At 48.1% G+C, this 25003-nt stretch overlaps 1 protein-coding gene across 1 annotated transcript; it reads right to left on the reverse strand.

The window, feature by feature from the left end:
- Window positions 1-2810: 2810 nt before the first annotated feature.
- Window positions 2811-12442, reverse strand: ZIC5 (Zic family member 5; the record flags this gene model as incomplete). Its single annotated transcript, XM_081198404.1, has 2 exons — window positions 2811-6271; window positions 11023-12442. The coding sequence occupies 2 exons, from the start codon at window positions 12440-12442 to the stop codon at window positions 5820-5822; spliced, it is 1872 nt and encodes a 623-aa protein (XP_081054530.1). The 3' UTR covers window positions 2811-5819.
- Between the last annotated feature and the right edge of the window lie 12561 nt (window positions 12443-25003).

Genomic DNA, 25003 nt, shown 5'->3' on the forward strand with positions numbered 1-25003 from the left:
TCACTTGCTGTTTGGGATTCCCTCGCACGTATACCGTTCAAAATATCAACCCTCGTCCTACTTTTCAGCCAAATGTACACCTCTAGCTGTCTGTACACTCCAAGTCTATTGTTCTTCCCTTCTTCTGTAGCGTGTGTGTCACCTCTGTTCTTTTGAGTTCATCGCCTGAACAACAGCGAGACACTGTGATGTAAGCCCAGGGATGGGCAGAGTTCAGGTTTGTCAGATCTACTTTGCTCCCCCCACCCCTACCCCGCTTCTTCTAGGAGCCCAAGATCTACCAATGCAGAGTCATAGACTATAAGGAAAGTGAGCATATTCTGAGCCCAGGGATTTGTTTTCGGTACCAAGATCTCAGCTCACGGTTCTTTCACACAAAAGCCCCCTCCTGGTTCCTTCATTTCCGCAGCCTACTTTCAGGTAGGAAAAGTCGTTTTGTTGTTGCTGTTGTTGAGCAATCGGGAGTTAAAAGCCTTCGCCCAAATACTGCAAATCACCGAGAGATCGACCAGCCGAGGCTGGTGTACCTCCTCCTACCGACCCCTGAGGCAGGCATTCAGAGTAAATAATTCTTAAAAGGAAACAAACCCACAGGTAGAGGTTTCATATTACCTACATCACAATTATTTGCCGTGGAGTTCCTTCAGACGTTCAGCGGTAAGTCAACAAGTACTGAGAAATAGCGTTGTGAACCTGTCCTCCCCAATACCTAGGTGCGTAAAGTGTCTCTGATGTGGACGTGGAAAAGGTTACCTAAATTCAGGGCTGGTTCCTGAAGGGTGAGTTTTTCTGCATCCGAAAGAACACACTCGGTTTAAAAACATTGCATGCCGGTAGGTAGGAAATTCATGTGGTGGTAAAACCACATGAACAGAGTGTTCACACGTGCAAGGCTGTCGTTGCTGCAGTTACCCTGCGGTAAAAATGAACGTGTGAAGCTGGGTAGCTAAATGTCAGTCGACTTCACTGACAAACTCTGCCTTGGAAGTGCTGTAAGACGCGACGGCTCTTTCTGTCACGCTGTATCTTTTCATGGCCCCCTTCACACGTGCAAGTAATCAAGCAAGCAACCAGCTCGTGTCAAGAAACCCTTCGTCTGAATGGCACAAGTCGACACGTGTGCATCTTTATTCGCCTGTCTATATTGAGAAGCACAAATCCCATAGAAGTCAATGGGATTCATTTCAAGTAAAAGAGCTTAGCCGAGTTGGGGCGTTACTTGGAAGTAAGCGAGATCAATGGAGCTTAAGTAAATAAACGCGCTCAAGTCAGCGTGGGTGAAATGCAAAACCGCCAATTTACTCCAGCTCCAATAACTTTTTTCCTCCTATGGGCGTGGTTTGTCGGTCGTTGCTACTTTAAAAATAAAATTTGCCAAGAAGATGAAGAATGAGCTGGGGGTTAAAAAAAAAAAAGCCCAAAACAAATCAACTCAAAATGAATTCAGACTCCGGAGATCATAACCTTCGAGCGCGATGCTTCCCTCCCTTCTCCACCCCCACCGGTAACTAAGACAAAAGTGGATCACGGCTGATTTAAAGCCTTGTTTGTGTGAGAGCACATTTTCCCCCTGCTTAGAAGAGATGAAGTCTTTGAAGATGGCCAACTTCGTGTCAATAAATGCCTTTTCTTTGAGCCATATTCAGATGGGAAAAGTCTTGCTTGCCAATTGCCATAGAAATCTTAACGCACCATGAAGATTGCCCAAGCGCCGAGCCTTCCGTTCTGGCGCAAATTACTTTGAAGTGGCGCAAGACGTGCAGTGGTCAATTTCAGCTCTATAGACCGAGGGGAGAGGGAGAGATGGGGCGTTGGAAGGCAGAAAACAAGAAGGGGAAAACTTGTTTTAGGCTCCTCATTGTCAGCTATCTTTTATCTCTGATATATTTCCCATGAATGATTCATGCCTTGGAGTAGGGTGCGGGGTGGGCTTTGTGTGTTGCCCTCCTTTTCACCAGAAACTCCGTTGAGTCCACCCTTTCCCCAGTCTGAAAGGTCCTCATTCCTCATGGAGTCTAAGCAACTCTTTGCAACCGGTTGCACCTTCGCCACCTGAGGCCAAAATCAACCCCAACATTGGGTGTGGGAAATCCTATTGAGGAACTCAACACGTGAACAGTAATGTGGACATGGTTAAGATACAAATCTAAAGGATAGGTGTTGTATTAAGGTTCAGCAGAACTTCCTGTTCACTCTATGGCTAGCATTTTGCAGCTCCCACATGCTATCTTGTCCCATCTACATTACTTTGATTTCATCAGCACTATTTCCAGTTGGTTTTAATAGCACTTTTGTTGAGAGTGGCACACTGTCCACTGTTTGAATGTTTAGATTTAAGGTATGTAGGCCACATTGACGAAGTGTCCAAGTGCTTTAAGAGACACCTCAGTAATACTAACTTCCCTCTTCTATTGTGTGTCAATATATAAGACAGAAGCCTGTTCTCCATCCACCCAAACTGTTATGATCCCCATTAAAATCCAAAGCTTTCCCCCCAACTTCCTGCACCTCTCAGATGGGCACCATTTTCATTCTAAGAGAACAAGGGAGGCATTTATGGCAAGTCCCAGCCCCTTTTTTCTAGAAAAATAAAACTGTTTAAATCCATATACAAATGAATCAATTCACATGAATGAACTTTGCCACACCCTCATGTATGTGGTTTAACCATGTCCTATAATTTATCAATAAGGAGACTAGTCTTCAGATTCTGGTAGATTTCTTTAGACTGCTTACAAGCAAGACCAACTTCCACTAAACATGATTTGGATGAGCAAAACCATTTGTACCAAATTTCTCATGCAATATATAAGCACACCTATAAAATAAGTGAGAAGGTTGTTTTGTACTTAATGATTTCCGTTACAATTATTTTTCTTTCAAAGATGGGGCAATCACTGAATTCCTAACTGAGCACTCTGTAAGCCACTCTGTTATCATAATTTGTCCCCCAACAATAAAGCACAAGTAAAAAATAAGATATTTTTTTAAAATTTTACTTTAACCATTCTTGCTTTCTTATGACCAGGTTTACAGATATGAAGGAGGTATTGCATGTTTTAAAAATATGAGGAAAAGCAGTGGCACAGCAGACAAACAGTATGTTGCTCCTGGTACTCCAAAATGAAAATCCCATTTACATGGAAGTAAGTCTATTGAAACCAAATACTTACTTCCCAGCAAATGCATTTCCGTGAAGGCATTAATTCCACATTAAACAAAACATGAAGCTGTAGTAATGGATAGTGCAATCTATTTGGTAGGAGGGGAACAAAGTGTATAAATTAAACATTTTTTTAATTCAGGAATTTTTTTTATAAAAAAGCTCACCAAAACATAAATTATCCTTTAAAAGTCCATGTCTTACTTCATGATAGTTTTTCCTTATTATTCAAATGGGTTTTGAAGGAGAAAAGGAATGCAATTCAAATAAACAATTTTAAGAAGTGGTTTGTATTCAAGTTCTCATTTATATATTTATAGATATAGATATTAAAATGAATGTCCTTTTTCTGTTCATGTAACAATATGATCAGGACATTTAAAGGCTTCCAGATGGACAGCACCATGCACTGTACTAAGAAACAAATATCTCTATAAACTATATTGAATCACCAACACACTGCACAGGAGACATGCAGGAAGGACCTGTTTTCACATTACATTGTTCATTCAAGTAACTTGAAAATATAAGGACTTTCCCCCACCCCCCAGAAAAACAACCACAGAATCATAGACAACCTATCACCAAAATTAATAATATTCTTCTTTGGTGTGCTCTGTACTCTTTAAAAAGAAATAAGAAAGAAGTTGATATCTAAAAATAAAAAAATAAATTAATTCCGCTGTACAAAATAGATGACTTCCACATACAAGTTATAACAATGACAAGACTATGTATCACAGCACACAAGACACAAAAAATCCCCACACATTTCTACAAGCCCTGGTAATGGGTTGGTGACTGGTTACTTATTCAGTGGTCTCAGAGGATAAATTAGTGCTCTTTAGATTATCTGTAGGGTGTTTATGATGAACCAGCATTTTACACGTGAAATATGTCGTACCAACTGCATCAGAAATTGTCAGCATTCCATGACCTCACTCTATAATAGCTTGGCAGCTAGGCCAAAGGTAATCTACTCAGCATCCCCCTCCCTCCATTTTTACATTTATGACAATTTGCTTTCCCCAGTGCACTTTGGTCAATGGCACACCGCATAAGAAACAGGATTGCAGATGCTGAAAAAAATATAGAGAGAAGTAATTTATGAAACCTTTTGCGCATGCAAGGGTGTTAAGCTGGATCAGTAAAATATAGTATCTTCCAGAAAGTCATGTGTCACTCTTAGCATCATAACTCTTTCAACAGGGAGACTTTGACATAGTAACAGCTGTGAAGTTCACAGCACTTTTGACCTAACACTATAGGCTGGGCTTCATTCCCAAATATGCTTACTCATAAATCCAATTTACTCTGATTCAATGTGACTGGCTTGCAAGGAAGCGTGTTTAGACTCATGGCCTCTGCTATATCGCATATAAAGATAGATCTCATTTAGCGACACTCCTATGACAAGGAAAAACCATTAAACAGTCCTGCTAAGACACATACTAATAAGTAACACTGAAACCAGTGGGACAAATGTCTTTAGAGCACAATTCGTTGAATGTGTTAAACAACAATAATCATAGCAACTGATTTAATTCCCTCCCCTTTCAGGGTTAGAGCTTAGAAAGACATTAAAAAAAAGGAAAGGAAAGGAAAATTAAAATAATTGAGACATTAACAGTGCAATCATGTGGAGGTCTACTCAGAAGTCCTATTGAATTCAATGGGACTTACAGTCACACCAGTGTGTATAAGATACTGCCTAACAGTACTGTTCTTAAGTATTCTTATTGGAAGTAAGCCCCTTCAGTGCAACTTTCTTCCGAGTAAGCATGTTTAGGATAAGATGGCTAAAGAAATAAAACCTAACAAAACCCAACCCCCCTTGCTCAATAGCATTTGTGAAATCCTACACAACTAGGATTGTGACTCCTCTCTCACCCACCCAGCGTATTTACTTGGAAGCGAGTTCCATTTAAAACAATGGACTGATCTTCCATATAAGCAAATTTAGCACTGCTCTGTAAAGGTGCCACCTTGAATCTTGTGATGGTGAATTTCAACATTGGTTTTAGCGCGATGCAAACTGCAACCCAAGGTCTACGTTTCAGCATTCCGTTTTGAGATTTTGAGGACTTAAGATTTCAGAGGCAGTGAACTGTACCTATACATTATCGTACACGTACATATACAGTACTTGGATGCAAGAAACCAGTTGGCAGTTTCAGAGGTGATGGCTGTGGGATAGAGGCCTAGATTGAAGAACGTGCCTTTTCAAAAATTGGTGGACAAGCTTAAGGAATCCACTCCTGGCACAGAGAAAGCCCATTAGCTTCCCAGTTACATTCATAAGCCACATTCCTCCTGCTTTTATTTTGGGAAAACTATCACACAGAACTGTCAACCTGGCAGTGCATACACTGAAGATCAAGCAACACAAAGACGAACTCCTCTGACGTCTTCCATAAACATAGGGTAGGGTAGGGATGCACAATGGATTACTGTTACAGTCCGGCTTGGTGGTTTGCTTTTTTAAAAAAGATTATTCTTTTTAATTAAAAAAGAGAGACACACACAAGTCCAATGTCTTAATTAAATTAGTTACATGTTACAAACACCATAGGGTTTCATAATACTGAATAAATAGCCCAAATTAACCAAGATGGCATGATCGTGCCATCTTCAAAGTTCTGCCTCCCTCCCAGTTCTAATGAATAGTTCTTGTCTCAGAGTTCCTATAAATTTCTTCCTCGTTCTCTTCCTCCTCAGAAGATGTGGCATTACTGGATGGCGTATGGAGGTGGTTTGGGGCCCCAGTGGCCTGGCACACATACCATTCATTGAGATTGGTGACCTGAGGAGAAAGGTTGACAGGGCGGCCCCTGCCAGAGTCCTGGAGAGGGGACAGAGGGGCACCCAGTGGTGTCCCCGTGGGTTGGTAGCCATGAGATCCTGGGGTAGGAGAAGGCGGCGGGGATTTGCAATGGATCTTCATGTGCTTGCGCAAGGAGCTCGGATGTGTGTAAGACTTGTCACAGCCTCTGACTTTGCAGAAATATGGCTTGTCACTGGTGTGGACATGAGAGTGTTTCTTTCTGTCACTGCTATTGGCAAACTTCCTGTCGCAGCCATCAAATTCACATTTAAAAGGCTTCTCTCCTGAAAGAGAAAAACATCCATAATGGACCTCTTTGTGAAAGGAAAGGAAGAAATCCCCAAACTTTGAATTTACATGTCAAACCAAACACAGGAACAGGGGAGACAGGGACTAGAGAGGATTGCAAAACAAAGACTCAGCAGATAAATTTGACTCCAGTCTTTACCATCCCTCCAATAGCTTAACTTTTCAATCATTATTATTATTATTATTACTACACAAAGAGAGTGAGCAGGTTTACATTTGCTCAAAAATGTAGTCCACAATGTTAAAGAATATTTTCTAAACTGTGATCATGACATTCAGATAAACATATCCAGGACAATGGGAATGTCTCTCCTTATTCCATGCCCATATTTCTCTTGCAAATGAAAAATTTAAATGATGGATTAAAGTAGGGGCTTACACGTCCATACACGGATATGGCTTTATCTCCAGACAAACCCATATTGTCCTAATCCCTTCCCTTGTGGTTTGCAAGAGGAGATCCCCCTTTTTCTAAAATAAAAGTAGCACCTGTTTAAATGCATTGCTCTCTTTTCCTTTTTTTTAAACCATTGTCAACAGATCAGGCTCTCAAAGAGGGCCACCCTCTCTTCCCCTCCCTTCTCCGACATTCTTAGCTTTTTACAGCTTGCTCATTATTGAGAAAGCTACCCACTCCATGAGCAGTGAGCTGGCCAAGATCTCTTTACCTAGGACTAGTTTATGCTTCGAAATAAGATGGTGAATCTGTTTAAATAGGTTTAATGTGCACCTTAAGGGTGGTTGCGAAAGCCATCCTCAGGGCCTTTCCTTCTGGCATATCTCACTGGCTCCAAGGTGTAATGCAATTCTAGGTTTACAATTATTTTCCAAGGTTCTGGAAGCAAAAAGGCAGGAATAATTTCTGCTGCCACAAGTGGACATGGGTTTAGCGTTACTTTATTTCAAAAAGGGATTTAAAAAAATAATAATCCCATCCATACATGGAGCCAAAAATATGCAAAAATATGGATTTTATTTATAGACTCTCAAATAAGACATCAGGAGTGCACCCCAATATTAATACGTGTTTCCTAGTCAACAAGGTAATTCAGTATTTTCATCCAACTAAATCTTGAGCGTGTTTACTCAGAAATACTACACAGTTCCACTTGGCTTCTAGGTAAGCACATGTAGGATATTGACCTTTGTTGTTTTACTGGTGAAAACAGCATCTATCTTCTCCTTTTTGGGAAAGGCAGAAGGTTTAATTTATGGCATTCCTTTTCCTGTGTAAATACAGACAGATCCCAACTTCAATCACAAATGCATTATTTCAACCAGAAAATGTCTCCTGGTGATATGTGGCAACTGAACAGAAATTATACAGCCTTTCAGAAGTCTCAAAAGCATTTCCAACTAAATGTTGTTGTTATAAAATGGGATAAAGATTCTGTGTACATGAAAAAGGTAAAAGATCAAAACCTCAGTGCCAAGCCTATTCACTCCACAGCAAGTAAGGCCACTGAGCTCAGTTACTTCCAAGTAACTGTGTTTTGGATCATTCTGGTCAACATAGCCCAGTGTTGTCCTTTCAGCTGAAATATCCTGAGACAGAAGGTTGGGGTTTTGCTATTTATTTAAGGAAAGCATTTTAGGGTTACTATATGTCCTCTTTTTCCAGGACACATTCTCTTTTTAAAAATGATAGTGGTCATAGGTGTCCATAGTTAAAAGTAGAAGCCAGAAAATGTGTCTTATTTCTTGCTCTTCAAAATATGGCATAATTGGGTTTGCATGTGCGTTTGTCTGTCTAGAACCTGTTTCAGCAATCGCTAACCAGATTTGTCTGCTTTTAACTTGGGTCGACTCTATTTTTTAATATATATATTTAATTAAGGCCAGCAGCACTAGGTTTTGGGAAGAGGACCGATTTTCAAGGGTTGCCATGGTTGCTATGCTCATACATCCCGAAGCGAGATGCCCATGCCATCCTGATGTTTATTTTGGTCTTGTCTCTGACGAAAGGTTCACGTCAGAGTTTAACCATTTGCAGATTATCTCGGTTTTAAGCCCAGAGATGCGCAGTCGAAAAGCAACGGTTCTTGCTGAGGAAAAGGTTGCTCGCTCCCTTTCGCGCGCCGAGAAAGGAAACTTCACCACCTACTAATTCGAAGCGAGGTCGGCGGCCCGTTTCCACAAACCGCGCAAGCGGATCAGGGCTCATGGAGGCAACAACTTGCGGGATCGATCAAGAGACAAGCCGCCGGCTATCTTTAAAAACAAAACCAACCACACGAAAGCCAAGCGCAGGGAGATCCCCCCCCCCAATTGGGAGCTCAACTCGTTCTCAACCAAACAGAACAAAAAAAGGGGGGGAAGAGGAAAACTCATTTGCTTCTTAAACCCAAACATACGATCCTTGATCTTGAAACTCCGGTTCACACTTCAGATTTCCTACGTTAACGAACCTATTCCGGTCTTAGAGGAGAAGCCTGTAGGAGAGCGAGAAGAAACCAAGGGCGCGAGATTGCAAAATTACGCACAGAAATGCCGAGGTTGCTCCGGAGCGTCTTGTTCGGCTGCGCCAAATGAAGCGGGAGGCGGAACATTTTTCCTCCCGGGCCTGGGAATCAGGGACCCCTCGGTTGGGCAGGAGGAACCTCCTGGAGAGAAGGGGAAAGGGCTCCTGAAACCGCTCTCCACGGCTTCCGGGGAGTCGTTTTGCCCTCGCCCGCAAGAGGGGAAAATGGGGCTGTTAACGGGCAATGGAGATGCTTATGGTACAGTCAACTCGAGTTCCCTGGCCAGGGCTTCCGTGCCAGCACGTGGCCGTGGAAAGAGTTCCCTACCGGGCCCGGATCTTGCAAACCGTGCAGAAGCGTTTTGCAACCATGTGCCCCTGCAATACTGCAGAAAAAACACCGAGCAGCTTTCTGCGGTGCTCCTCGGCCCCTCCGGATCTTCAGTCGTGGGTCTTTTGTCTGCAACAGGCGGTGGGGATCGGGCTGGCTTCGGATCCCCATCCGACCGACGGGCACCAGTCAGGAGGGGCGTTGGGGGTCCAGCTATTCCCCCACCTGCAGGAGCCTCGGCCAAAAGGAACCAAATTCGGATCTTCTTCCCAGCGGCAGTAGCAAGGGCACTATGTGGGCAGCCTCAAGCGGGCGAGGGCGAGATGAGCCGAACATCGGAGTTCTTCAGCTGGAAAAGGAGCTGTGTGAATGGAAGGACGAGCTGGAAAGCCCTCGCGAGGCTTTCTTCTTGCCCCTCCTCCCAGAGCACCAGCAGGATTTCCCCCGTGCGGGAGCAGCTGCCCTACGACCACTGCAGGCGAACCAGCCCTTGCAAGTTGCAAGCATCTTTAGGAGAGGCTGCAAAATTCCCAGTAAGGCCCTTCCACAGCAGACGCGGCCTCCAAGGCCTAAAAGCACCGCGCTCCTCTTCGCTTGCAGGACAGGACAGATCCACCCCCCCACTCCCCGGGGCTGCGTGGGAGGGGGGTGTTCAGGGCTCGCACAGATGGGCTCAACCCTGCGGATTCACCATCTAAAAATCGATAGCTTTTGCCGCCAGGGGCTATTTGCATGGGAGTTTGAACAGCGCGTTGCACCTTGTCCGCCTCGCCACCCCCCTTTCCTTTTCCTTTTTTTTTTTTTTTTGCAACAACACACAATAAATCATGAAAACAATTAGGTGGAGCCCCCTCCGGCCTTTGCCCCCCCTTCCCTATAAGCAGCCTCCGGTGGATAATATCTGTCTACACGCAACTATAAATCCCAACCGCCTTTTAAGTGAAGCCAAAAGGCCAGGGGCAAATCAAAACCAAGCTGTAAAAGATACAGCGCCATAAACGGAACTTCATTGAAATGGCTAGTCTGGCGGAGACACGCACAAAGGCACACCCGCGTCGCCTTCCCTTCCCATTTGTTCTCAAAAGCACTATTCCGAATCGCTATAGCAGCGCTCCCTCCATCGAAACACACCTTTAAACCAACAACATATCTTTTAAAATCCCTTGCCTATCACTTCCCCCAAAACAACTAAGGGAGAAAAACTCCCCCCAGGGAAAGTAAAATATTGGTGGTCTCATTTGAAAAGTACCCCCTCTTGAGAAACAACATGATCAAATCCCCTGACCCTCTCCTTCATATATATATATATATATAAAAACCAGAACAAATAAAACCATAGGAGAAACTTTTTGAAAAGTGAATTGACCAGAATAAAGTTTGGGGGTTGCCCTTTCTTTCCACTTCCTAAGAGGAGGAGTACTGGCCACCTTAGGTGCCGGCTCCCTGGGCCCCTGGTGCCCGAGCACCCACAAAATTCACCATGAAGGGGCCTGGCCTGGCACCCATAGATTTCGTCGCCAGGACCACGGTCGCGGGGCCAAACTGGCACTCCTGCTGGGCACACCGCAGGCCTTCGTGGGACTCCTCCGTTCTTCCCGCTTTCGTGGGAGCTCCTAGCTATCCACAGAGCTCTGAGTTTGCCTGCTGAGGAATTCTGTGGCGCTAGGAAGCCTTCCTCACTCTCAACAAAACCGCGGCGGGCACAACGCAGAAGACCCGCCAGCCATTCCCAAACCACGCATACACAGACAACTCAGACATATCAAGGAAGACCTCTCTCTCCCGCTGCAGCCCCAAAGAGCTGGTGGAATTACTTATTCATGACAAACGTCACACGTCTGAGGGTACGTAGGAGATAGAGGAAGGAGGGGGTAGAGAAAAGATGCCAGAACCGCGCGCCGGAGAAAGGCGCGCGCTCCTGTCGTGCCACCCACCTGTGTGCGTCCTTTTGTGGATCTTGAGGTTCTCGGAGCGCGCGAAGACCTTCCCGCAGCCGGGGAAGGGGCACGGGAAGGGCTTCTCGCCCGTGTGCACGCGGATGTGGTTGATGAGCTTGTACTTGGCCTTGAAGGGCTTCCCTTCGCGGGGACACTCCTCCCAGAAGCACACGTGGCTGCTCTGCTCGGGCCCGCCGACGTGCTCCACCGTGACGTGATTGACCAGCTCGTGCATGGTGCTGTAGGTCTGCGAGCAGGGCGGCGCGGCCGCCTCGGCCTCGATCCACTTGCAGATCAGCTCTTGCTTGATGGGCTGCCGCATGTAGCGCAGGAAGGCTGCGGCGGCAGCGGCGGAGGAGGCGCCCGCAGGGTGGTGATGGTGGGGAGGCGCGTGGTGCGCATGTGCGGGAGGCGCTGGCGCCTGTTGCAGGACGGCCGCCGCCAAGTTGACCGGGTAGCCTTGCGGCGCGGCGCCGTAGGATGCTTCGGAGGCCGCGGCGGCGGCCGCCACGGACGAAGGGCGGAAGGGCTCCACGCGCCCGTAGAACTCGGCAGCCGCCGCGGCAGCCGCAGCCACGGCCAGCCCCAGCCGCATCTGCCCGTTGAGCGGGTGGTGGCCTCCGGACGGGCCCGCCGGGTGGTCGTGCAGCCCCGGGAAGGCGGCGGCGTGAGGCTGCTCGCCGCCGGCGCCGTAGGTGCCCGCCGACGAGATGAACATGGGCGAGCTGGCCGGGTGCTGCTGCAGAGGCCGCTCGGCCCGCCGCGGCGCCGCGTACGAGGGGCTGCCGGCCGCGCCGTTGGCGCCCGCCTGCGACGACGAGGCGAAGGCGGCCTCGGCGCCGGCCGGGCTCAACTTGAGCGCCCCCGACGCCACGTGCTCCGGCCCGAAGGGGGCCGCGGCAGCCGGGTCCGAGGAGCCCAGGTCCCCCGGGTGCAAGGGCTGGAAGCCGCCACCGCTGGTGGCGCTGCTGCCTCCTCCGACGCCGACGCCATGCAATGCGGCCAGGTCGGCCAAGCGCAGGCTGGGGCTCCTCTTGCAACTCAGCGCGGGCTCCATGGCGCCGCAGCCCCGGGGCCCATCCAGGCGCGAGGGGGTCGCCTGGGCCGGCCCCGAGGGGGCGGTGGCCTTCCTCCCCCTGCTTGCCGCCGCCGCCGAGGCTGTTGCTGCCGCCGTGGCCAGCGCCGCCGCCTTGCCAAACATGGAGCGATTAAGCGGCTCTTTAACTTCTTTTGTCTGCTCCGTTTCCCAACTCGGCTGCTGCTGCCATCCTCTCCCCGCTCTGGCCTCCAGCGATTGGCAGAGCGCTCGGCACATTTGAGCGGCGCGGTTGGGAACCAGAGTTTGGAAATGTGCGCGGGTGGGATTGGAGGGAGGCCGGTGATTGGCAGAGGCCAGGCCAGCGCGATTGGCTCCCATTCAGGCCGGGCGCTCAGCGGGGAACCGCCCTCGCGCTCTTGTCTGCTTTCGCGCTCTCGCTCGCTCTCCCCACCCCCCGACGCCCCTTTTCTCGCTCTCGCGCGCGTTTCTCCCTCCCCCCCCAAAAAAGTTGCACTTGCTGAAAGGAAGGAAGAAGGGAAAAAAGTTAGCGCCCAGCCGCAGAGGGAGTGCCAAGCGAGCGGCGTGCCAGGGGGAAACACGCGGCGGCACGCTTGCTTGGAAACTGTCAGGGAAGGCAGCCCGGATCTCGCTCGGGCGCGCAGAGGAGAGTTGCTGCTTCCCAGTCACCTGGGATAGAATTGTAGAGTTGGAAGGGACCCCAGGGTCATCTAGTCCAACCCCCCCCCCCTGAAACGCAGGAATCTTTCGCCCAGCGTGGGACTCGAACTCACGACCCTGAGATTAAGAGTGAGCTGTTCAGTGAGGAGCTGCCGCAACTTTTTGCCCAGCCTGAAACCGCTTTGCAAACGAGGCTTCCACTGCCTACTGCGAGTCGGCATAACTTTGTTCTTGCGGGCACATCAGCTGCAAGTTTTAAAGAGTGTTTGCGCCCGAACTTAAAAACACACCGGGAGGGCATTTGCTCGTGTGAAAAAGAATCCTTGGTACAACAACCCATGATAATTGGTAATGACATACTTTACACCTCCGTGAGAAGGACATAAGGCACTTGGGAGGCTTTTAAGCAAAGGTTGGATGGCCGTCTGCCGTGTAGAATCGAGTTGACATTCCTGTATAGCCGAGGGTTGGACTAGATGACCCTGGGGTCCCTTCCAACGCTATGATTCTATGTGTCTATGTTTAGGACTTGGAGCCTAGGGCTGCGATGGCACCCACCAGACTGTAAGCTTGTTTGTAACTATTTATAGGTAGACTCAGTATGCAAGGCGAGCGTCCTAAACGCCCTAAAATAAATGTACCCTAAATGAATTGTATGGAAGTAAATCGCACAAATAAATACAAACTCAACAAGTGGAGGGGGAGCTGTGTAATTCATATACAAGCGCATATGAAAGTCCCGTTGCTTTCATTGACTCTTCCTCTCCAGCACATGTGCTTAGGACCGAAGCGTCGATTGGAAGGAGATATTTTGGTGCAGTTACAATTATTACTGGCTTCAGAATAGATGTGAAAATAAGCTGTTTCCTTAAACGCCGAGACACGACTGCGGTAGTCAAGATACGCAAGAAATGCTTCATGAGAGTTTCTTCGCGACTGTGTAGAAAGAACTACAACGATTCATTTCCCTAAGTAATAGAAATAACTGCTCCCATAAGCTGGTGTAAAAAGAATTAGTTGGGGGGGGGGCTCATTTCAAACGGCTGAGTCTCGCAGGAGACGTCAGATCCGCTTCTCCATCTCAATGAAGCCTAAAAATAGATCAGTCAGTTCGTTCTCTTTTTAAAAACGTGGCTGATAGAATGAATCCTCAGGATGCGCCATCCTTACTTTTGTAGGATTCTTCTCTCTCCTTCCAACACTCCCGCCTCCACCGTTTTCCTGAACTTTCCGTCTTGTTTACACAGGAAAACCCTAAATCCCGGTGTACGCTCCTGCACGCCAGCGCTCTGGGAGGAAAGCCTGCCTTTGAGCTGCTGGGACTTATTTGAGGAACAGGTGTACAGTCCTCGGGGGAAATTTCGCGTGGACGTTTCCTGCGAGGATGCCGGCTGGGTCTGTAGGATGCTGAGAAATGTACACTTGCGGATCGAACCGGAGCAGGGGTAGAGGTTGGCGCCCCGATCCGAATCCGTGCGTTTTCCCCACCCCTCCTCATTTGGTACAAGTCCATTAATTTAAATAGATGTGTGGATTCTCTTGAAAACTTGGGGACCTATTACAAATTAACTGAATTTACGAATGGAGCGGCAAACAGCTGCACATTTCCTTTTTTTTAAAAAAAAAAGAATCAAATGCGCCAGAAAAGCGGGGTGTGGGTGGGACTGAGCTTTCAGCTCTGAAAATAAAGGAGGAGGGACGTCGCCTTCCTTCTTTTCGCGACCGGCAAAGCTGAACAAAACTTAGTCGCCGCAGCGGGAGCAAGTCCTGGAACAGAAATAGGCAGTAGTATTTCCATAATGCAAAGTAGCAGCGCCTGAAATAGCACCGAAAAGCTCTTGGGGCGGCGCTAGCACTTGGTTCAACACGCCGCACTGCATGGTAAAGGCTGACTTTTTGGCAACGCGTCTTTCCAGTAGTTCTGCGCCTAATTTGAAACAGGCGGAGACGAGGTGAGCCAATTTCAGCCCTCGGAGTACATGCAGTCAGACGCATTCCCCATTTTTAAGTTAAAAGAGAGAGAGAGAGAGAGAGATGGAGAATATGAGAGAGGGGGGAAATCTTTCTGTTAGGGACCACGTGGAAATCGCCAACAGCTCTCCAACTAGCCTTTAGGTCGCCGAGTTAGCGCATCGCGCAGGCGGTCAGGCGTTTGATACATTATTTCAGGGGTTTCCATAAAGAGATCTTGCAACCCAACTATTAACATGCGAGCTTCACGTCCTCTTTTCGCCTCGTGCAACCTCGCGCCTGTTTTCTCTGGAGTAAGACCCACTGCCTTCAATGGGTCTTACTCCCTAGTGTGTTTAGGATTGCAGCTTTACAGACACCGTACAAAGTTCAAACACAAACATAAACATACCAGTGTGATGCAACTCACTATTATTATTATTTTGCCCCCAAAGCCGGCTCCGCAGGGCATCAACGTGTTTCCAAATTCATTTTGAAGCTTGATTGCTCATCAATTTATATTTTTTTGGGGAAGGCTACAGTATGGGGGTCTTTTTTTAAAAAAAGGGTTGCCTGATAGATAGTTTTCGAATGAAATGCAAATTTCTTTCGAAACAGGATTTGGGTTTTTTTAAGTATGAAAAATATATTGAGTTATAACTGAATTTCCGAAATGTAATGACTTAAATGGGGCGCGGGGAGGGGGAGTTCCAAACCTGAATAATAGTTTGGGAGTTATGTCCTGGCCTCCGTGTACAACTCTTGTTAAACGCAGCGTGATATGGATCTGTCATCGATTTAGTGCGTCTTAATTCAAATATATGTCGCTGATCAATTCCCTTGTTTGTGGGGACTATAAACAGCGGAGAGATGGCTGGGTGGACAGACAAACATGGATGGCAGGTAGCGAATAAGGCTTTTTAATCGTGGGTTATATAGTGAAAGTTGTAGTGGACTTGCAGGCAGATTAATTCAAACCTATGATTTTCCCCAGCTGCTATCAGTGAAAAGGTTATCTTTGCAATAAGGCAACTTCTGAAGAAGCATGCTGTTTCTTGCATGAAATTTGCATACTGTCAGCTGCACTGCGAGGGCACGCACGGGAGAAACCGTGCACGTTACAAACAAGAGGCACGGTCCAGGAAAACTTAAGCACTTTGTTCAGCAATCTTCCCATTGAAGCCAATGGGCCTTATGAGCAATTCGCGCTGGCTGGGTGGTGCCGCAAATGTTCCATGCAGATAGAAAGGGCACTGTGGACCATTCTGGCCTCTGAATAAGGGACGCAGCCTTATACCGAGCCAGGTCTATCTATCTCAGTATTGCCTACACTGACTGGCAGGCTCTCCAGGATTTCAGACAGGGGTCTCTCCTGGCCCTTCCTGGGGATGCCAGAGATTTTAAGATTGCTGTAAGTCTCTTCCTGGTCAAGGCAGAGATGTGCACCGTAATTCCGAAATGTATGTTATTCCAATTAAGCGTACAAACACGCTATTTGATTCTAAACCGTCAATCTATTAAATCTGGAATCTCTTCTCACTTTTTTTGCTGTCCCCCCTTCCTCTCCCGCTTCCTTACTTCCCCCCTTTTCTTTTCTTTTCTTTCTTTATTAATTTCAGTCCACGGCACGTTTAGCAAATCAGCTCTCCAGAGTTCGTGTTTTTGTTTGCTTGCTGCTTACGGCATTTGTTTGACGGCGGCATTATGCAAATATATGCTAATGATCACGAAGCCCATTTGCAAGTAGTTGTCTTTAGTGCACACATGTTATTGATATTTAGCGGGAGGGGGGGCGATATTCCAGAAGAGGGAAAATGCCTTCTGGGGAACAATTAAAACGAGAGAGCAATTAACAGCTCTTCTCAAGAAGATCTTTTTTTAAAAAGAAAAGAAAAGAAAAACAGCCGTGCAGGCAGTAGAGGCACGGGATTCTTCAGGCAGACAAAACAAACACAGACACACACACTCTTGAAAAATCCTGCGCGCACACTTGCACAGGAGTAATTCCTGTTGTATAGCTTTGGACTTAACTTCCGCGCAAACCTGCTAAGCTGTTCTGGCGAAGGCGCGGATTCTCCTCGGGACGCGCGCCTTGGATTCCTACCCACGAGACGACGCAGAGGTCAGCTCTGCGTTGTACTTACTTAGACGTAGCGTTCATGGAAGCCAGCACAGCTTTGTTTAGGAAAGGCAGGTCTCGTCGAGGGTAGCTGGAGGGGAGGGCGCCACCCATTTTCCTCCCCCGCCAGCACCCTCGGAGTCTGCTGGCTGCGCTTGGATCCTCTCCCCTCTTATCCGCCACCACCACCCTCGCCCCGTCCTTGATGGCGCTGCGCGTAAAGGAAAAGCTGGACACCCCTCGCCCCAACCAGCTACCCAACATCCCTAAATGAAACCAGTAATACACTCAGGGAGCTGAGTCACGGACTATTCGTGGCTTGTCTAACCACTCTGTTTGTTCGGTTCCCTCTCTCTCTCCCTCTCTCCACCTCTGCCACTTAACATGACCCGACCTGTCAGGTGTGCCTGGTGGCTGCCAAGCTGGCTTTCGGCGACAGGCCCAAGCACTTGCACAAAGCGCTCTGGAGAAGGGCAGCAGAAAGAGGGGGAGGAAAGCGCACCATTGGAGAGGAGACAGGAACGGGTTAAAAGTGTTCCTTCTTCAGTAGGGCTCTTGCCTCGTCAAGGGACTAGTTCAAGGCTTCCTACAGGGCCCGCGGGCCCTTCTGCCTTGATCAAAAGTGGGGTCTCGGGGGCGCAGCCTGAGACGCGAGTGAGTTTTTCTCAGAAGTGATTTCCACGGAAAAGTGGGTGATAAGCAACTTGCCAAGGGAATGCGTTTTTCCATATGAAAATTTACTGGCACACAGAAGCAAATCTGCCCAAAAATGTTGTTTAATTCCTAGATCGATTAAACTACCTTGGAAACAAATCATTTTTAAAGGGTGGGGGAGAGTGGTTTCCTTTCAATGAACCCTCTCTCTCCCTGTGACATATTAAGGGGTTTGCTTACAACACCCACACACCCCTTCACCCCCTCCACACATACACAATTGCTGTCTGTGCCTCTTACCATTGCATATTTGTGCCTAGCCTGGCAAAACATAGCTGGTTGTTTCAGTGCCAGAGGTGACTTGTTCTGCCTTGCTAAAGAGGGGCTCCACAGATCCAGTGGCACTCCTCTTCCTTCGCCAGTGCATACATCCACACCAAACAAATGACTCTAACTCATGTCTTTTATCGACAATTTTAATGTTCCTTTTTATTTTTTGGAAACCGCTTAGAGGTCCTGTTACAACCAAGCGGTGTGAATTTTGTTAAATAAAAACAAAGCAACATCACCAACAAGAGTGCAAGCCTATACATGTCCACAACTCTGCTCAGAAGGACGTGCTATTCCGTTCAATGGGGCTTACTCCCAGGTAAGTGGGTGTAGGATTGCATACTAAAATGACCCCTGTATGTTGTGGGGAATGTCCTGCTTTAGTCTGGCGGGCATACGCAGCCAAGTTTCAAGATCAAGGCTGCAATCCTGCATGCACTTACTTAGAAGTAAGCCCCATTTAAACCCGCGAGACTTCCAAGTAAACATGCATAGGCTTGTGATCTTCCTTACATACTTGGGAAGTGGGATGACATAAAGGAGGGCATATAATAAGTATTTCTGATGGTTGGTGTATGTATATATAAAATGTCCTATGACAGATATCAACCATCTGGATGATTTACCCGTGGGGAACGTCATCCCGCTCCTTTCCTTTTGTCCCCCAACATTGCCTCCGAATGCTGACGTGGAACCAGAGATCTGAGGACATTTTATGGAGTATAGAAATGCGAAGGTTTTTAGAGAAATCACAAGCACACCAACTTAAACAGAAGAAGTTGCCTTACACAGGGTCAGATAATCGGTTCATGTAACTCGATATTGCCTAAAACACGAACCAGCAGGTGCTCTCCAGGGTTTCAGATAGGGAGTCTTTCGGAGCCCTGTCATGGCGAGATGTTGGAGGCTGGACTATGGACTTTTGGCCCTTCCTGCAGGTCCCGAGTACTTTAGTGGTTTTCTGTTCTATGTTATTTGATTAATAACGATTTTTCCTTTGGCTGGGGAAATTACAACACTGAGACTGCAAACGTTTGTAAACATATCATAACTTCCACTGAACCCGATGGAATTTAATTCTGTGTAAATGTGCTTGGAAGCTTGCTCGGTTTGGAAACTATTTTAGAAGATCCTCGGGCAGCACAACTCCTATGCACGTTTGCCTGGAAGTAAGTTGCACTGGCATGGTGGACTTACCCAGTTAACAGTCCTACACAGCCTCTACTCACGACGGGCGGAATGGAGTTCAACGGGGCTTACTCTCAGGTAAAGGGAGATAAAGTGGGAGACTAAAAGCTGAGATTCCTTAAACTGCATCTTCCAAAATTGGCAGCCAAACTGCAGTGCCATCATTCTCAGCTACTGGAAGGAACTGCGCCATATTGATCAGCTTTTAATCACTTTTTTTTAAAAAGTGCATTATAAAGCTGATGCGATCATAGAGCAACAACTGCTTGATCTACTACTTCACGTTTACTGAGAAATAATTCCCCCTCTATTCAGTGGGTCTTGCTCATCATCGGCAAGTGTCTAAAGGACTGCAGCCTTAGAGAACCGAAACAAAGCTGTCACGCTCAAGGGGGTACAGGAGGGCCATTGATGAGTTGATAATGCTATTTCTGATAGTCTCGCTATCCCATAGTTCCTCCCTCCCCCCTTTTAAAATAATGCGTAGTGTGCACATCTACTTTTAGGAGGGAAAACGAGGGAGAAATTCAATACGTGTGTGCGGATACACATGTGTATCTATAAGCCTATATAGGCGCATCCTTCCGGTTTCCCTCTATTTTTCCCCCCACGGTCAACGATTGGAAGAAGCTGTTCCGATAAATCAAACGGTGACACTTTGACGGCTGGCCTTGTATAAGCAATATGGTTCCCATATGGCCCCGTTATTTATGAATGACAGCAGAAAGTGTATTACATATTCGCTCGAGAGCGGGAAAGGAGAGCGCTTTACTTACGGACAACTTGCCCTGCTTCCCCTAACCCGCAGCGGCAGCCTCCCATTGAAACCGAGAGGAGCCGAAAAAGGATAGGGCAAGGTAAATGGAGCAAAGTCATCAGTGAAGCGTCCTCTAAAAAAAATAAAATGAAAATAATAAATCCAAAACTAGCGACCAAAAGACAAGCAAACAAAAAAACAAAGAACCACCTAAGCTCGATTTTGCTAAAATGGAGCATTCATTCCATTCATTCCACATGTCTTCTGTTTCAAAGGCGGAGTTCAGCACTGATTCAACTCTCTCCCATTGAAATGAATGGTTACTTTTGCCGGGATCGTGGCCCGCGGTTAAAACACCCGCACCAGGCAGAGAGGTTTGTCTTGCGGATTATGCGGGTCTTAGCAAAACCAACACAAAGCAGGCCTTATCTTCCTTGAGACTCCTCTCTCCCCAAAACCCACCGCTGCTGCATAACACTGAAACCGCCGGCCAAGGCGGGGAATAATAAATTTTAATAGTGGGAGGGCATTTCGCTGTATTTCTCTGTGGACACCCTAGGCGTTGTAGTGAGCCTGGGTTGTTGTTTTTTTTAAAAAAAAATCCAAAACCAAAAAAACCCAGGCATTTAAAAGTTACAACTTTGGCTGAGACTTTCATTGACTTCCCACTTTGCTTGTATATTTGGCTTCTTGTAGACTAAAACCTGACAAAGCGTTTACAAAAAAGAAAAGAAAAAAGAAAACTTATTCCAACATGTCCTTTACAGAAGGAGGCTCTCTGCCCCCTGCTCTTCCCGCTCTAGCAGCACATGCCGTCTTCAGAGGTCAGAGGTCGAATGGCCTAGAAGTGGCTGAGCGAGGGGATATCAAAGGTGACCTGCAACTTAATATCCTGTTGATGAGCCTGTTGAATTTACGAGTGTCTGTGATACAGACAACAATCGTGGGCAAGTGAGGAGCCACCGAAGAGAGCTTGTCCACCTCCCAGTCTTTTCGGGTGAAGCAGAGGAGGCTGGGCCTGACAGGATTTCTCTGTTAAGATTTGGATTTTACAGGAGAAATCAGCCCCCTCTTCTGCACACATTTCTGTCTTGTACAATTTAACAACAACAGCAACAACACCACCAGAAGCCAGCACCATATTTGCTAGGAAACAAATCTAACTGATTTCAGTAAGAAGTAAAGGAAGCATAGAAGCCTAACAACCGTATTGGATCAGATCCAGCCAAAGTTTGATTTCAGTAGGGGTGAAAAACCATTCATAGCTTGAAATCAAGGGACGGAACAACCTGACCCTACGCATACTTACTCGGGAGTAAGATGCTAAATCACTTGCATATTAACTCCTAAGCATGCAGTTTCAGAACTCATTGCGCTTGGTTGGCTTCTGCCTGTTTGCTTGGGAGTAAATCCCATTGACTTCGCACGAAAGTATTTTCGACTCAAGCTGAATTAGAAGTGCATAATTTTGCCAGTAAATTTGACTGAGCACAGTGGGACCTCCGAAGTAAACGTGCATAGGATCGGGCTACACGGGGAGGCTGGATTCTAGACGCATTTTGGCTGGGGGAGCTGAAGTCAATGGGATTTGTGTGGAAGCAAGCTTTCCTTTGCAAATATAATTCTTATACAGTCACCTTACACAGAGACAGCCCTGTCCTCGGGTCAAAGGAAAGCCAAGCCACAGCTAAATAAGCTCCATCAAGGAGACCCAGCAAAGGCGCAGCACTAGAGATAAACGGATACCGTGGAGTTCCCCACCCCACACCCCCCCAGATGCCATTTGCAGGGGGACGGTAGCTCAGAAGCGCAGATCATTGCAAAATAACGAAGACAGCGAGCGACACTGAGTGAAGCTGCCTTTCCTTCGTTCTAGGCTTGGAGAAAGCAAAAAGAAAACGGCATAAGCGTGGAAGGAAACTTACAGACCAGGGGGCCATGTTTCCCCAAGAGCTGGTGGCGATGGTGACAGACCGGTCACGTATCTAGCAGGCTGTAGGCCGGGCCCCCCAAGAAAGCTACTCTGGCTGAGGAGGAATCCGATCCCTTCTCTCCTTCCCTTCGCCCTGCTAACCCACTTCCCGAAGGGATTTTGACTGCTGGCCGCTTTCTTCCCTCGCAAAGAATGAGCTTTAAAGGCTGTACTCCGGCCAATGGCCCATGAAAGGGACGGCAGGTTTCTTTCTTGGCTCCTCTTCTCCCCCCACTCCCTTCCTTTCCTTCTCACCCCCGTGACATTGGGGGGGGGGGAGAAAAGGAGGCTTTTTTTTTGGCTGTTTGGAGAGAAATAAAGCACTTCTGGGGAGGGGGTGGAAGGACGGCGATCTAGCTTTGAACTTGGATCAGCTCCTCTGTTTCCTACCGGGAGGGGAGAAATGGGAAAGTTTGAAAGAAAAGCGGCGTCCAGCCTGCGGGGGACTCCGGCCGGAATTTACGAATTTACCTCCCAAAAGTGTCCTGAACAAGCCGCCGAGACCGTTAGACAGCGGGGGAGGGATCTGAGAGAAAGGAAAGGCGAGAGAAAGAAACGTGTGGGTGGGTGGATGTGTGAATGAGACTTGAGGCTACATTCAAAAACTGTTTTAGCCATGGATTTTGTGTGCGCGCGTGTGTGTGTGTGTGTGTGTGAGTGAGTGAGAGAGAGAGAGAGAGAGAGAGAGAGAGAGAGAGATTTCCCCCTTCTGTAGAAAAATATTCTAGGAGCCTTGTCACAGTTCCTTGAAAGTGTTCCACTATAAAGCCGATAGGATTTACCAGGGCCTAAAGGAACTGCGCACAAGGCTCCGTGGTGTTTATCTTGCTCCTCCAAGGTCTCTGGGTGTCGGAAGGTGCGGGGGACCTTTTTAGCTCCGCTTCTCTTTGCCATCGTTCAAACCCTGGAGAGAAATAGGTAGGTGGGTGGGTGTGTTGGAAAGTCAGGCCGAGAGAAACGCAGGCTGGTTGGGTCAAGAGAAGGGCGGGGGGGTAGAGAGAGAAGCGCCCCACCACCTCCATCCTGCAAGCTGGCAAGGGGCACTGAGGGAGCTGGCTGAGGGCTGCGGACAAGGAAGGGATGGAGACAGTTTGCGATTTGGAGGAAGGAAGAGCCACGCAGCCGTGAGGTGTGCAAGGCTCACGCTCGTTCTGAGAACAGCAAAAAACGGCTCTTTCAGCACCTAGATCCACTCCTAAAGCTATACCAGGAAGCTAGAAAGAATAGAGTCCGTTCATGCAGCATTTTCAATGGACTAAAATGCATCTTCGTGCCAAAATAAAAATGTAATTTAATCAAGGAAGGAAATAATGGGTGATGTACTATTTATATGTGCGCATTATGTATGTGCGTGGTACATCTAAATAGCTCTCTGTACCTGTATCTCATTCCTTCCTTCCCCTACAAGGACGCAAAATCGGTTTGAAAATGGGCCTGTGCAGGTGCAAAAGAATACAGCAGAAAGCGTAAAAAGGTTTTGTCTTATGCTAATATGGCCTAAGGGGGGGAATAGAACACACCCCCAACCCAGGAGCAACCCCATTTCCTTTTCTAGTTTCCATTCTCATAAGACCACAGAGATCATTTGTATTCCTAAATGGGAAAAAGAAAGGCCGCCGTTATTTTTCCTAAAAAGACGGGGAAATATTTCTGGATACTGCCCTTTTTATTTCCTCAGCAAATTTGCTTCGGATTGCAGGTTTGGGTGGTTTTTTATTTTTTTTAATCTAAACAAGCTCATTCAGGAAACAGATCTGTCCTGGCAGGAGTGTGTAATGTGTATTTTCAGTTAGCAATCTTGGAATCTAGTTTGCAAATTTCCGTTCGTGAGGCTTTGCGATGTGATTTGTTACAAACACACACAAACGCAGCGGCAAAAGGTTGCAATCACGGGTTGTTGCTTTTTTCAACACCCCTTCCCCGCTATGCAGCTCGCTCCCATGCCCCCTCCTGACAACCGCCCACTAACCCGCTCTTTTCTTTTACACTACTCCGAGACATCTCTATTTACACCCGTGTCAGCCGCCTCCCAGCGAAGTCCATATCCTGTTGGAATCGATGGGAGGGAAACTCCCGTCGGTTTTTAGCGGATCTGAATGGCACCTTCGCTCGGCATCTTTCACAAAACGCACACGCAGATATTCTCCATCCCAGATATTCTCATCTGCTGTGTTTTCCCTCTCCTTTGACACCCCCTCGCCCAATCTCTCTCTTAAAAAAAAACAAACAAAAAAACATGCCTTGCTCTCTCTTTCTCGCTCTCTCGCCACCCCAAAGGGTCCTTTTGGTCCGGTTTCCCCGCGAGAAACGCACCCGAGAGGTAAACTGGATCTCGTTGGGAACCGATCCCGCCCCCTCCCCACCGCGCCCCCCTCCCCCAACCCACCCTCTGGCTGCCCTATGATCCGAGCGCTGCCCCTCTCTCGCCTCTGCCCGGGGCGGGAGCGGAGGGGAGGGGGAGCGGAGGGGAGGGGAGGCGGGTCGGACCAGGGGACGCGCGAGTGGCTATTAGCCCGCCTTGGGGGGAAGGCTTGGATTGATGGGGCCGGGCCGACCAATGAGACGGCGCCAGGAGATCGGCCTGGCTGCTGTTAAAGGGGGCGGTGGGAGAGGAGCTGCCAGTCCAGCCTAGGAACTAGCGGGAGAGGCTGGGAGGAGGAGGAGGAGGAAGAGAAGGGGGTGGCGAGGAGGGGGGGATAAAAAGCAGCCACAGCAGCGGCGCCCACCGCAACCAGCAGACGGAGGCGAGAGGCGAGCAGAGGGAGAAGCCGGCCAGCGCCCAGGGAGGAGGACCGACCCGCCCCCCCCCCCGCCCAAAAAGAGGAGGAGGAAGGACCGCATCTCACGGCTGGAGCATCTCCATGGCGGGCGCTGGCGGCGGTGCCTGAGTGGGACCCGCGCCCGGGCTGAGGGACGGACCTTGGGCGCTCCACTCCCCCCTCCGCCCCTCCGCCTGTGTTATTGTTCTGGGCTGCCTCTCTCTCGCTCTCTTTTTTTTCTTTTACAAATCCGCATCTCTCCCCCTCCCCTCCTCTTTCCCCCCCTCAATCTCGTCCCCTCCTCCTCCTCCCCAACTTAAAGCGAGCGAGGTTGTGGCGAGGGAAGAGGCGCCCGATTCCTCCCTCTCGTGAGGAGAACAGCGGCGGCGGCGGCGGCAACTTTGGAGCCCGTGAGGCGGAACCGAATGGCGGGCAGAGCGGGAGGCGGAGGAGGTGGCGGCAGCGGCAGCAGCGGAGGAGAAGAAGAAGAAGAACGGGAATAATATATCTATATACACACACATATGTGTTT

This window comes from Podarcis bocagei (genome assembly GCF_964188305.1).
Source record: "Podarcis bocagei genome assembly, chromosome: 6".
NCBI lineage: Eukaryota > Metazoa > Chordata > Lepidosauria > Squamata > Lacertidae > Podarcis > Podarcis bocagei.